The sequence below is a fragment of the Bombus huntii genome, chromosome 1 (assembly GCF_024542735.1).
Source record: "Bombus huntii isolate Logan2020A chromosome 1, iyBomHunt1.1, whole genome shotgun sequence".
In the NCBI taxonomy this organism is placed as follows: domain Eukaryota; kingdom Metazoa; phylum Arthropoda; class Insecta; order Hymenoptera; family Apidae; genus Bombus; species Bombus huntii.
This window is the reverse complement of record NC_066238.1, coordinates 20,519,327-20,533,058: the sequence shown is the minus strand read 5'-3', so window position 1 is coordinate 20,533,058 and position 13,732 is coordinate 20,519,327. Positions and strand designations below refer to the sequence as shown.

General features: G+C 28.6%; 1 protein-coding gene and 1 long non-coding RNA gene across 3 annotated transcripts; one reads left to right on the top strand and one right to left on the bottom strand.

Annotated features, from left to right (window-relative positions):
• Positions 1-120: 120 nt before the first annotated feature.
• LOC126864845 (rhythmically expressed gene 5 protein) lies at positions 121-8,312 on the bottom strand. Its single transcript, XM_050616682.1, has 4 exons — positions 7,930-8,312; positions 4,590-4,761; positions 4,409-4,498; positions 121-2,355 (listed from the first exon to the last, which is right to left on the bottom strand). The coding sequence occupies exons 1-4, from the start codon at positions 8,038-8,040 to the stop codon at positions 1,961-1,963; spliced, it is 768 nt and encodes a 255-aa protein (XP_050472639.1). The 5' UTR covers positions 8,041-8,312; the 3' UTR covers positions 121-1,960.
• A 224-nt stretch (positions 8,313-8,536) lies between these two features.
• On the top strand, positions 8,537-12,009 carry LOC126864894 (uncharacterized). Of its 2 annotated transcripts, XR_007689369.1 has the most exons (3): positions 8,537-9,077; positions 9,147-11,286; positions 11,391-12,009. It is a non-coding gene; the product is annotated as an uncharacterized LOC126864894 (long non-coding RNA). The 2 variants fall into 2 exon arrangements; XR_007689368.1 differs by having other exon boundaries at positions 8,537-11,286.
• The last annotated feature ends 1,723 nt before the right edge of the window (positions 12,010-13,732 follow it).

Sequence of the window (13,732 nt, the reverse complement as noted above, 5' to 3'; positions counted from 1 at the left end):
CAAAATAGTTGTTATCAATAGGTAAAAAATCAACAGAAACAATTTAAATTTCATTTAATCATTTATTATAAGAAATAAAATGTTTTAAAATGACGATGAAGGAAATGAACTTTTCTCAAATTAAATATCACATTTTATTTTAAATCATCTGTAGCTTAAAAATATTTATAATGACAAACTATCTCTCTCACTTTAATATTAATCTTACCACATCTTACAAATATTTATGAGCAGTTTTATACAAAATTTAGACTACATATTTGTATAACATATGGGCTCATCATCCTAAAATAAATTCTAATATTGTGCTCTATGCAAATATAAATCTCGAAATTGCACATTATGTACAAAATTTTCATAAAATATAAAATACCAAAACTCAAATTATATATTTACAAATCGCCACTTTCACCGTTTTCGAAATTTATTACACGACTGCAATAAATATAATATTTTAACGAACGCAAATATTATTGTATACACAAAAATATATTTCATTATATTATGACTTTTGTACGTATATTCACTCAGCATGAAAAATAATAAATTTTCAGCGAGGTAAGTTCCCTTATGCCACAAAGATATGTACCTTAAAAGCAAACAAAACAACTGAAAATCTAATTGAGACTTGGAAATATCTCAAATAACAAAAAGAACTGGTCTATTTTCATGCTTATTTGAATAGTGTGTGAAATTATAAATGAAATCAATGTAAAAATAAATGATACTTTTATAGATGATGAAATAAATAATAAATTAATGGAAAACTGTGTGATTAACAACATTCATGGTCGACATTATTTACGTATAAAAAAGTGTGCAGAAATATAAAAAAAGAGGAGTACATATACTAATTTGAAGTACTTATTAATATACTTATTTAAGGTTGAAAACTACAAACGATTCAACCGTCGACCAATCGTCAATTAACTTCCTAAATATTACATTCTGTAGTAAATGTTTTTAGAAGTTGGTATGATCATTAACACGAAACATATGAATACCATTATCAAAAGCAGTCTTTTCAAACTCATCGCTATTAAGCTTTACGAGATTATTATCTAAGAATGTGCACATAAACAATTAAAATTATCGAAAAGTATCACTCTCCATTCATTCTCTTACATGCAATAAATTGTTCAAAACGACTAAATGATTGAAATATTAACTCTTCATCAAGAAATAATCTTCAACTATAATCTATAACAAACAGCTATCTCTTTTATGAAAGACCAGTTTTTCACAACTACAAGAAATAACTACGACAGTTCTGAATATAGAAACTGAATAGAATATAAATTGACCCAAATTCTTGCAAATGTGTCTTCATTATACCTACCGAAGATATTATTTTCCATATAAGACTTTCAACATCTCAAAGTAAATTTCATTCTGAGACTACAGATTTTTATGCAAATTCATATTTTTGAGAATATAATTAAAAACGAAAACTTCAATGAAAATATCGTTTTATCTGCCAAGTATTAGGTCGTCCGAAAAGTTCCTTTTGTTTTATAAGGAAATAATGGATGCACAACATTTTCCGTTTTATATTATTTTATCGAATTACGTATGATCTATTTTGTTCTATCAAAATAAAGATCACAACGTTCGACAGATTAGGTTTCATGTTTGTATAAAGATGCATCGTTGTAAAAGACTTGTCTGTAAAAGAAAGACACTTTTCTGACAATCTAATATTATAGAGAGCACTACTATACTTTGTATATTTTATATATTTTTTCATATTTTGAGTGCATTCTGTGCAATTTCCTATAAATGCATAAAAATCTGCAGTTTATTCATTACCTCTTCCTATACCTTCCAATAGTTTTAACTTTCTGAAGAACAAACATAATTTCTTATTCTGTCATTACTTCTAACAACATTCAACAAATTTTATAGCCGCCTACATGACGAGGCTCTTCGACTCTTTATCGCCAGTCCAAACTCTTCTTGTTCAATGGTGCCGTATCTTACGCTTTGCAGTTACTTCTTGAAGTAATCGTCTCTTAAATGGTGAATGACTACTTCGGAATCGAGTAGATTCCTCTTGAGACTGTCGATGACTATTGGCTTCCGCGAATGAGTTTCCTTTCAATTGTTTCTCATAGAATTCACTATCAGTTTTAATTTCCTCGACTGAAGGTACTCTGGAGCGCCTGAATTCTTCCATATCTTCATCGCGAGGTAGAGGACGCGTTGTGTCTTCCGGAACTGGTCGACCATCCGGATACACTCTAATCACCATTGGTCCAACTAGATATGGACCAGTGTGCTCAGAGGATGGTTGTATATAATCGTGTGTTGCCATTGTTTCTTCTCCTATGCCGTTTACATCGCTATCACCGACAGCTGAAAGATAAGAACAATAAATATATGATTTCTTTAAAATTAGGAACCGATTACAAATGGTTCTATGAAAAAAGTAAGAATAATGAATACGTTTAGAATAGCAAAATTATTTTAGATAATTCATTTTCGCTTGATATGAATCAGGATTCTCAAATTGCTTAAAAAGATCAGTTATGTGTCTTCTGCGATTATACTTTTAAATTTCTCTTCGTAATTTCTCTATATGATTCGATATGAAGAAAGAGATTCCCATAATGGCCTTTAGTAACCTTTCAACTTGTATATTCTAACGATTTTTATAATTGTAAGCTATTTCTTAAAAGATTCGAGAGGAACTTATTGATCTTCTAAATAGTTCTATTAACAAAATTGATTAACTATTCTGTTTGTCTAAAAACTGCGTCAAAATTTTTTTAACATAATCAATAATCTTAAAGAAGAGAACGAATCTATCAATAATTTAAATAATCGAATTAATATTATTATAATATCAAATAATTAGTTAATATTAAATAATTGCTTAATCCGAATGAACATTGTGACTGAAGTAATTCATGTTCTTGTTGGTCACGTTAATAAATGAATGTAATCACGTAATAATACGTGACTAAAAAGTCATTCCTTTTTTCGCGTATATGACCTCCGCATTATGATAATTGAACGTCTAATATTTTTATGTCAGTATCCCATGATACTACTTCCTACTTCCGTCAGATCGTTGTCGAATGTTTCTTCTCCGCAAGGACTTTCGGAAGAGACGTGCAAGAATTTAAACGACTAAGAATTCCATCTCTCTCTGACATATTCAACTTAAACAGGCTTTAGGCGAATATTTCGTACATTCTTTTTCATAGAAAAATTATGATTTATGTTAAAACTTGTAGTTTCCTACTATATTAACTATTAAATTTAATTCAATAGATATATAAAATAAGACATAATTCGCAACATAATTGAAAAGAAAAATTATTTTAATAAAAAGTACTGACACATCCCTTATTTTTCTATGAAATGTTTTTCTTATTAGGTCCCACATGATATTATCATAGCATAACATTTTTATAAACGTGTAAAATTTAATATACTTGGATTTAATTAATTAGTTTGAAAATTATAATAAATACAATGATGTGCTACTACTTCTTGTAGCCATTGTAATATCATCTTTTTTACAATTATACTATCATTTTCAAAAAATTTACATCATAAACCTATATACACAATGATTTGGGCAATAGAAATTCAATAAAATCAATTAAAATATCAGTCTGAAGTAGAAGGTCTTAAAGATCAATTAAAATAAATTTCCATCTAACATCTCTTCTAATTTCTTTTCTTTTATTCTTCTCTAAAATCTACGGGGGAAACTAGAACATCGAATGAGATTTCTCAGATCCTCGCAGTAAATAAACATTTTTCATAGCATTCAAAAAGCCTCCCCGAACTTCGGTTGACTCGTTCAGATGATCAGGTGAAAGTGCAGTTAAAAGAAGCTGGTCCAATTGAAAACAACCGTTCTGCTATCAAACGCGATCTCGTTCGGTTAAAGAAAAAAAAAACTTTCTATAGTGGAACGTGCGCGATTGAGACTTGGAACTTTCTCACAACAGTATTTGTTCTCCTTCATTTCGGATCGTGCAGATAATAATCTCTTTCAACGCTTACATTTCTTTTTAATCATTAACAAACGTCATGCGAACTTGATTTTCACGGTTAACATTTTTCTCGACTATTATGTAGTCGGTTCGAGTACAGGTTTTTTTCGTTCTTTTCTTTTTCCTTGTCAATTAGTACTTTCACCTGTATTAATGAACTTCATAAGGTAATTAGAAAATTAACAGGGGTCAAGAAAATGATTCTAGAATGTAATTGTGGAATGTTTTTCTACATGTCTTTAGACATCTTGTTTTAATTGAAAATATTTGTATTAATTAACTTTATGAGGCAATAAGAAAATTACAAAGGTCAAGAAAGTGATCCTAGAATGCAATTTTAAACTATTTTTACCTTTCAATCATCTTTACAAAATTTTATTTCTATCGTAAATACATACCTAATGAATCTGTTCCGATGGAGAAATAGAATTCATCTGGCTTAGGAGCAAGTCTCGGAAAATATGCGTTTTTTATCATGGCCCGCCAAACTATAAACAAGAAATAGTAAGTTAACGTAAATAGAATTAATTTTTAATATTATGTTCGGTTTATTCCATGTAGTGAAACTGGAAATCTTACTAAGTCCTTTCGCGTCACGTTGATATGGATCCAATTGATCGAGTATGTTATTGTCCATGTTAGCTAAGTTCCTCATCCCGGCAACCAATAAATTTTTGTTGCAATCCGGCATGGATGAATCCGCACAATACTTGGCTACTTGCATGCTGAATACTCTTAACAAGTAACTCGCCTGAAATTAAACATTGTATAGGTTATCTTTAAAAAGAAATTTAAATAATCTCTTTCAATATTATATATATATTCGATGCAATATATATCGTTACTGATCAAATAAATATTATGCGACAAGAAGTAATTCTTCAGTAATGACTGCAAATATTTCGTTCAATTATATTTAAATATTATTTCCCGCTGAGTAACATCCTTAAATCCGATCTTTAAAATTCTCCCTTTCATTTCTAAGATATTATTATTAAAATATGGTTCAAATATAAAGCACTATGCATAATATAATATATACAATGAACAAATTCAAATATTGTATTATTAAAATATATAAGTCTTTAAGAATATATCTTTGCAACATCGATTTTCAATATTCTATTCTTTAGTGCCAATAAAACCCTTTTTCCCTCCTTTTATTTCACTACATTATCAATCAGAATACAATTCTGCGAGCTAATTTGCTTGGGTACTATCTACAGCATCATTTATGTCAAATCAAATATCAAATGAAACTATGAAGATCAATATATGAGCTGTTTATTTGCCAAAAAACAAATTATATAATATAAACATCAATCCAGTGCTTTAGTACTAAAATTTCAGGAAAGGGAGTTAATAACTTTGACCTGTGAATAGCTCATACATATCGTATACAGAAGATGGATACATTTTTCTCTGAGTAAATCATCATGACGATCATCGCGAAAGCTATTTTCCATTCCGTCGGAGCAAATGCATTCTACACGCGTCCGGTGAAACTCGGCAATGTGTAACATACAGGATATCGAACACTACAGTTATAACAAACAAATATATATGCGTGTCGCAGCCTGTACCGTACATCACGTATCGGGCTTTGATTGCGATACACACGTTTTTTTATTTTTCGTCACGAGAAATTCTGTCTGCCACGTGAAACATGCCCCCGTTCGTGGTGCGTCTACGTAAAGCACAATGATCGATGTCCACATACTTTTAGCTCTATCTATAGCTCAACGATTACGCGAATATTCAACCTTAGAATTTCTAATGACATTTCTGTAACGTCTTTTGGACAACAACAAAATATTTCGAAATTTAATAATAATGACAATCGATAAGTGTTGCCAATCAAACAGTGTTGGCAAGCTCACTTGCGTAACGATACAATTTCTTTCGTAGACATTTTTTGTAGTAATATTTTTGATGAATCAATCTTTTATAATTTTTGTCATTCATTATTTATACAATTATATTGGGCGAATTATTTTATTTTTGGAATGTTATTTCTATATTTCAGAATTCGTATGTCTAGATTTTGAAATATTTAATTCTATGATTTGGAATACTTATTTCTGTTTCTTTTTTTTCATTTTTATTTTTATTTCATATATTCATATAAAGATAAATTCTGAAAATGAGAAATTTGTCTTAAAATAAAGTAATAATTTTTAACAATAATTACTTTTTCAATGAAATGTTTAAAAATATACTAATTTTGTGTTTGAGTTTATTTATTCATGCACATAGAAAAATGATACTTATAAAGAAGAAAATATTTTTATGTACGATATAGAACGTGATAAGTTTCAATCTCGACAAGTTGTGCTCGTTCGTACATCCATGTATTCCGATGCTGACCTACATAAATTTGCTGCGTGATCGATGGTGGATCATTGTGTTATTTTTTAAAAGATCTCGAAAATAAGAGAGTCTAAATGGACAGAGAATCGTTCGATAAAAAATTCCCGTGAACAGAAAATGAATACAGATGGTAATCTTTCTATATAAACATAAAGATTAGCAAATTTTCAGATTTTAAAAATGTTACATATATTGAAATATCTTAAGTTACAAGTATGAGTTACAAGTTCAATCTCTCCATAGATAGAGAGCACGTACTTGAACTTCAACTTACGTACAATCAGTTTTACCAACATATATTACGAACATATTACAGATATTGCGCATAAGGCTATTTTCACGCCTTTTTCTTTTACCAAGATTATCGCGTGTTTGGATGATTACAGCTTTATTAAATTATTATATTAAATTACTCCAATAGGAAATTTAATATTAGTTAATATTGTTAAGTATTTCTTAAAATAAGAAATACTTAATTTGTATATACATATATGTATATATATAAAATGTATAATAATTTTTATACCGAGTTTAATGAACTGTATATATATATATATATATATATATATATATATATATATATATATATATACATATATTAGGGTATGCAATGCGAGAATGTTGAAGAATAATGTAACATATTTTTCTTGCTCTCTTGCTACCGTATTTGATTACCACATTCTTTCTTCACTGATAAACAGTAACCCGTTTAGCGACTGTAAGAAATATAGAAATGTACTCAGAATAATGAATTATCGTACTAATATGCTACTTGAAGATTCAAATAATCTTAAAAAGAATAAGTAAAAATAAAAAAAACATATTAACGCATAATCATGATTGACTAATTTTGCTTCCACATATTTGACATCCATAAACAGTATTGTTATGAGATTAACAATCTCCATCAGTCTTATAAATTAAAAATTCTAACTTTTATAATTAACGTTGTATTGTAAAAAGATTATTGAAAAAATTAATGAATTAAATTTTTCCAAATATTCTATGGCTATTGTTGACAGCAAAGCTACTATCAACAGATGGCAAAATCATTGATCGCAAACTGTTGCGTTTGAGACCGTTTCTATGAAAAAAAGAAGTATTACGAGAAGAAGGGCACAATGTCATGAGAAAAGTCAACGTCCGATGCGCACTCACGCAATTACACTCGACCGGTCTGCACAAGTGCACGAGCAGAGCATTTTCAGCGAATGCACTCGATCGTGTTCGGTGAAAGTCTGCTGTTGTTGATATCATCCACAAACTACTGTGATGCGAAGTTTATTTTATGTAAAAGAAAAAACTTAATTTTCGTACAAAATACATCAGTCATATATTTTTTAAGATTCAAGTGAAATAGAAATAAACAATAAGTTTATCTATGAAAGATTAAATAATGCAAATCCAAGTTCCATATATATAAGTAGTGTTTGTCCCAATAAATGATTATTAAAATAACAATTAAAAATCAAATTTTATTCAAATATAATTTTTTTGAGAAAGATTTACTCTATAACGTCTTCAATTTAGAAATGAAAATAATCCTTACTTTCTCACCCCTGGAGAGGAATTCCCACATGGGAATCGCAGAAGCAGTGACACTCAAGGTATAGCATCCCAGAACAAAGGTGAACAGCATAGCAGTTCTCAGAATCTTCATATTTGCTATTTCACTTATCTTTAGTAGCTTTCACGAACACACTTTTTATACGTATTGTTAATCTAGGGAATTCGATCTATCACAAATATACTACCAACGAAAACACTTGTTTTATGATTCAGAATATATATACAAATGATATGATAACGAGTCTCAAAATTAAGAATTATTTACTAACTAACCAAATATTAGTAGTAATATTGGATAAAATTCACGTGGACTCGAATGGACGCAAATGATGAAACGACTTTATCACGTTCAATGGTCTTTGCAAACTGGCTGAATTTCCTTCAAACCCCGGTTATATGTATGTTGTGTATGCCAGTGACGTCCATGAAACACCAGGTCCCCCACTCCTACTTTCAGGAACAGAGTCCACTGCTTATTCCATAATGTTTACTTCTTTCCAGGATGTCACCTAATTAATAGATACTTCTGTGTAGCAAAAAATATATTCATTACTTTTATGTTCTCTGAATCAAAATCTTTAATTCATATTTTTTAAGATTCATTGGATTATATATGTAATACAATATCAAAAATACAATGCCTACAAAAGGTATTGGCACACTGTTGTATTTTTTAAAGCATTTACATAATAATTAATTAGGTTCAAGTATATTAAATTTTGTATTATGTAATAGTAATTTCATATAACTACAAAAATTTAATATTTTAAAAATGAGGTGACAATCCTGATAGAAAAAGAGGTTTCATTGTATATCAACTTTTTTGTTTATTTGGAACATTAAATTATGAGAGTTTTACAATAGGATTAAAAATTGTAGACACAGAGAAAATCAATTGAAAACGAGTTTAAATGTAAGAGGAAGTCCGTGGTGCTCACTGTCATGAAAGGATCCACTCTTGCTTATCAGGTTCCTCCAGCTACTTTAACAATAAGCCCTTAGAATCACATTCTTCAAGATCCTAACTCTATTCGCCAAAAATTACTATTATTGAATTTCCACATATAAAAGAATGAAAGTACAATACAAATATTAAAAGATAAATATTGTTCAAAATGAAATATAATTGTAAATACGTGATTTTCTGTATCGCATTCATGGTGTGTTTTTCAAAATATTTACTATGATTTATTTCAGTGTGAATACATATACGTATATGATTTATTTTCGTATAAAAGTTTATGACTGCTTAAAGATGTACGTGACGTAGGTCAATAATCGAACTATAAATTAATATTCGCCTAGAAATGTTTCCAGTCACTCACATCGCAATTTTTTGGAATTTCCACACAAAAAGAAGTGTAATTTAAATAAAATGATTTTTTATTTACATCATAGAAATATATTCTATTACTAGAGGGCAATAATATAGAACAATAACATTTCAGCTTATGACGTTCCGTCACTTAATTAACAATTTGCGAATCTGGAAGTACAAATTGATTTTCTATGTAGGACAGATGATGTATGAAATATTAAAAATGATTATACTATTTGTATCTACTCGAGCACGTTGGGAAGACACGTGGATGGAATATTAAGAGTACCAATTATAACCTTTTAATAGCAATAAGAAAGATATATGAGTTTTTGATACTTTTTAGCTATATTTTCTTACAGGTATAGTATATATTAGTATGCTTTTTATAGTAATATTTAGATTGCGAATATACATGCATTTATAAGATCTTTAAAAGTATAAAAATGTACAAAATGCACATAATATCTAAAAACATAAGAAATATTTAAAATGAAGTACATAGTTGTTACATGTATCCCTGAATGGGTAACTTATGTTAATAAAGATGTATATAAAAGTGTATAAAAATCCATAATCTAGTATATTGTTCAAGTCTGTACAATTACGCTACTAATGCTGAAAATGATTTCTATAAGCTTTCATTTAAGATGATGAGAAATTTAGATATCTTTATGAAAACTTCAAAAGAAAAATTGGCGATGAATCTTTTTTATGATAATAGCGAATGTGAGAATTGAAATATGTACCACAAACATACTTTCACGCACATATTGTCGATGCAAGCGTACGTTGACGAATAAGGGGCCCTGTACGTATTTTGTATTATTCGTGCAGCTAAATACAGACAATGCGAATGGTCGTCTGTTTAAGTCAATTACTATAACCAGCGTCATTCCAGGTAATCTCGACTATCTCGTAGGTTTGCTGCACATTTAACAGTCAGCATGCAGTCATCCAACTATTATGTCATTCGGAACCTATAAGAATAGATCTACAACAGTGGTTCTCAAATTATTCTTTATGAATTTGGGAGATGAAAATTATAACACAAATCAGTCCACTATTAATTTTTATAAAACGACATTCTGCATTTATTATTATAAAAATTTATATTTTTACAACTCATGAAAACTCGTCGTAACAGTAAATAAAATTATAACATAATTTAATTAAGTACAAAACTAAAGATATAATACGTTTAAAAATTAACATATATATAGGATTGTGTGAATTCAAATTCTTAAAATCTTAATCTTAATTTATATTACCATGATTTTGAGTTTGTCAATTTTATTAAGAATCGATTTCGATCATTTTCCTATATATCGAAAAACATAACCTATAATATAAATGATACTCTAAAGTTTAACAACCAAATTTTCTAATTATACTCCATGACTATGATTAATAAAAGAATATTATATAAACACAAAATATTGAGTTTATTATTCTATGAAGCTCATTCTTGTTTTATTTAATAAATTTTGTTTTATTTAATAAAATTATGCACGTACAAAAGTTCAATGGTTTATTCTTTATGGTTGAAAATCACTGCTGTACAATTTCATGAATGTAATTGTAATATATTTTCGATCGATAAATCAGCGTAAAAACAATTGATTGTGAAAAACAATTTACTTGAAAATGAATGACCTTAGAAAAATCGTATATGGAGATTCGTTGACTGAATGAGTCATTCTACTTTCCAAATCTATTGATTGTGGCATTCATGACATATGATCCAACATGATTGCACGTGCACAATTTGTCTATGATTTTCATCCATGAAAATCTCGTGAACCTAAGAAACTTCCTTACTACGTTATATAGAGTAAGGGAGTAAAAGAAGTCCATGATAAATTCTGATTAATTTTTAATTGATCAACTGTATTCTTATCAATTACGGTCTCCTAAGGTTATGTTTCTCTTAGCTATATGAAAAATGCATTAAGATGCTAAAAACGAAAATCTAATGAAGGTAAATCTAGAACATGTACGTTGCATGATGATGAGAAGGTAAGATAAGATAAGAGAATTATAGAATAAGTTACAAAGTTATTTTACTCAACATAACTAATATACATATATTCTTTATTTTTGTTTGTCTTTCAACTTTGCAGTGATCTCCTACTCCACATAATCAACATGTTTTGCTTATTACTATTTTACGTTAGCAAGAAAATTCATTAATTAAGTTATTATAATGTAACATTTGTAATTAAAAGGTGGTATGATTAAAACATTTTGAGCATTACTATGTAAAAAGTAGTTAATTTATATTCATTATTTGATTTATTTAAACTTATGAAACTTACATTACTATGTAAAAAGCAGTTAATTTATATTCATTGTTTGATTTATTTAAACTTATGAAACTTCATACTCGTTTATATAAATGTGTGTTTTAGTATTTTTAATATGTAAATATATGTATAGTATGTTAGATAAAAATGTTGCCCCTCCAACAATTTAACTTTTTCACAAAACTGAGCAGTGAAGCTTGACAACCGTTTTTCTTGGTTCGCGAACTATGAATTACTTGTAGTTGTTACAAGTGCATCTTGCTTTTATTTCCCATTTAGATGTTAAATTGATCGAATAAAAATGTATACTTCACTTGTTTTGTTATAGAAAAGAAGAAAACAGTGAATCCGCTTTGTACAATGAATATTTTATCTGTTATTCTAAAACAATTTTGTAAATATTAATAAATAAATTAACACAAAAAATATCATTTTATTTTTATTGTTTGTTTTTATTATTTATTGTCAGTTGTGTCAAAATGGAATGTAGGACGATTGTCAATCGTGAAATGAATATCGTAATGCAAGATTATGGAAATCGCTTCCGCTTTTCATCACAACGATCGTCATCCGAGATAGCGAGGTGCAGAATTTGTTCCGGTTGACATAATAGTTACAGGATGTTTCACTCTTTTTAAAAATTTCTGGTGTGAATTTCAAGTATTTGTATTAATGTAAAATAAAATTACGTTTTTCCAAACCGAGGTAGATGAAACATAAAATACCTAAAAAATCACGTATTTAACAAATCATTTTTATATTAAAGTTATTTTAATATTATATTAAAGTATTAAATTGAATCCTTTAAATAATCTAAAATTGTATTTATAATAATTGTAGAATTATTAAATATTAAGAGATTATTTCAACCAGGATGCAAGGAAAAATTTCCCATTTTTTTAATCCTATAAAAAATATTCCATAAACAAAAAGAACTAATAAACATTGATATTTCGACTAACGTAGCCTCATGGGTTAATAATGTGGCGCCACGAAAATATTTGCCGCGTCTTACAAATGTATAAAAACAATATTAATTCATAAGAAAAAAAGATGAGTATGCAACGATTTAATGGCGCAGTATATCGAAATGAAGCCGGAGAGAGTTAAATGAGTTACGATTTGTTGCCGGTAACGGTGTCAGCGAGTTGAAATGATTATGCGTGAATTTTTTGGCGCGCTGAGTGATGCGAGAATGTGGCGCCTCTAAGGAATGCAGAATTACTACTACTACTACTATATATGGAACAATATTAGGATTGATTAATGAGTGTAGAAGCCTTATAGCTGAAAATTCCTGAGGATTGCCACGTCTTTTCGATATGGCGATTTGTTAGAGAATGAGTTAAATTTATCATGCTAAGATCTGCAGGCTCATCATTGGGATACAATTACATTTTTTTATGAGAATTCCTTCTTCGGCCTCTAAAGGTTGTCGCAGATACCTGGCCAATAATTTATCTTGAAATAAAATTACTATTACATACACACAGAAATAATTTATCTATCGTCATTTCGTGTATGAGAAAAATCTAGTTCTCCCCAATTTGAATTGGATAATGTATTCTTTATTTACGAATAGTCTAACCTTTTTCATAATACAAAATACCTTATGCTAATGTGTAGATGCGTATGATAATCTGTTGAATAAAGTTAATTTAACTATTTGTAAATTAACTATGTACGTTATTTCTACGTCGTTTCGTGAAGGATAATTTATTACTGGCTGATTATAATGAAATATCAATTTTAATCAACTATTATAACGAAATGTAGTGTATTGTATATTGGTTTATAGCAATGAAGTTAAAGATTAAAATAGATAAAATAACGCATAAAATATATATAAATATCTTACGAAAATATTACCTTTCCAAGATAGAAAAAATGCATTAGAATAATAGACACTTTACAAAATTCCACTACATAAATCAGAGGTGCAAAAGAATTTCTATGATTAAGTAAGAAGAAAGATAGGTTATCAAAGGAATTTCTTGAAACCATCGACTAATTTTATAAAATTCTAGGACCCAGATGAAAGAAGAAATTATGACGTAAAAGGTCATAATTAAATTCTTGGAATTTCCTTTCATAATCACACTGTGTAAAAGTCAAAATTCAACAATGTAAATTGGCTGGAAAAAGATTGTAAATGAAAC

Excerpts from the sequence above, each read along its gene's own strand:
- LOC126864845 (XM_050616682.1), bottom strand. The coding sequence starts at position 8,040 with ATGAAGATTCTGAGAACTGCTATGCTGTTCACCTTTGTTCTGGGATGC. Across the intron at positions 4,762-7,929 it reads TCCTCTCCAGGGGTGAGAAA|GCGAGTTACTTGTTAAGAGT; the intron begins GTAAGGATTATT and ends GTTTAATTTCAG. Across the intron at positions 2,356-4,408 it reads CATCGGAACAGATTCATTAG|CTGTCGGTGATAGCGATGTA; the intron begins GTATGTATTTAC and ends CTTATCTTTCAG.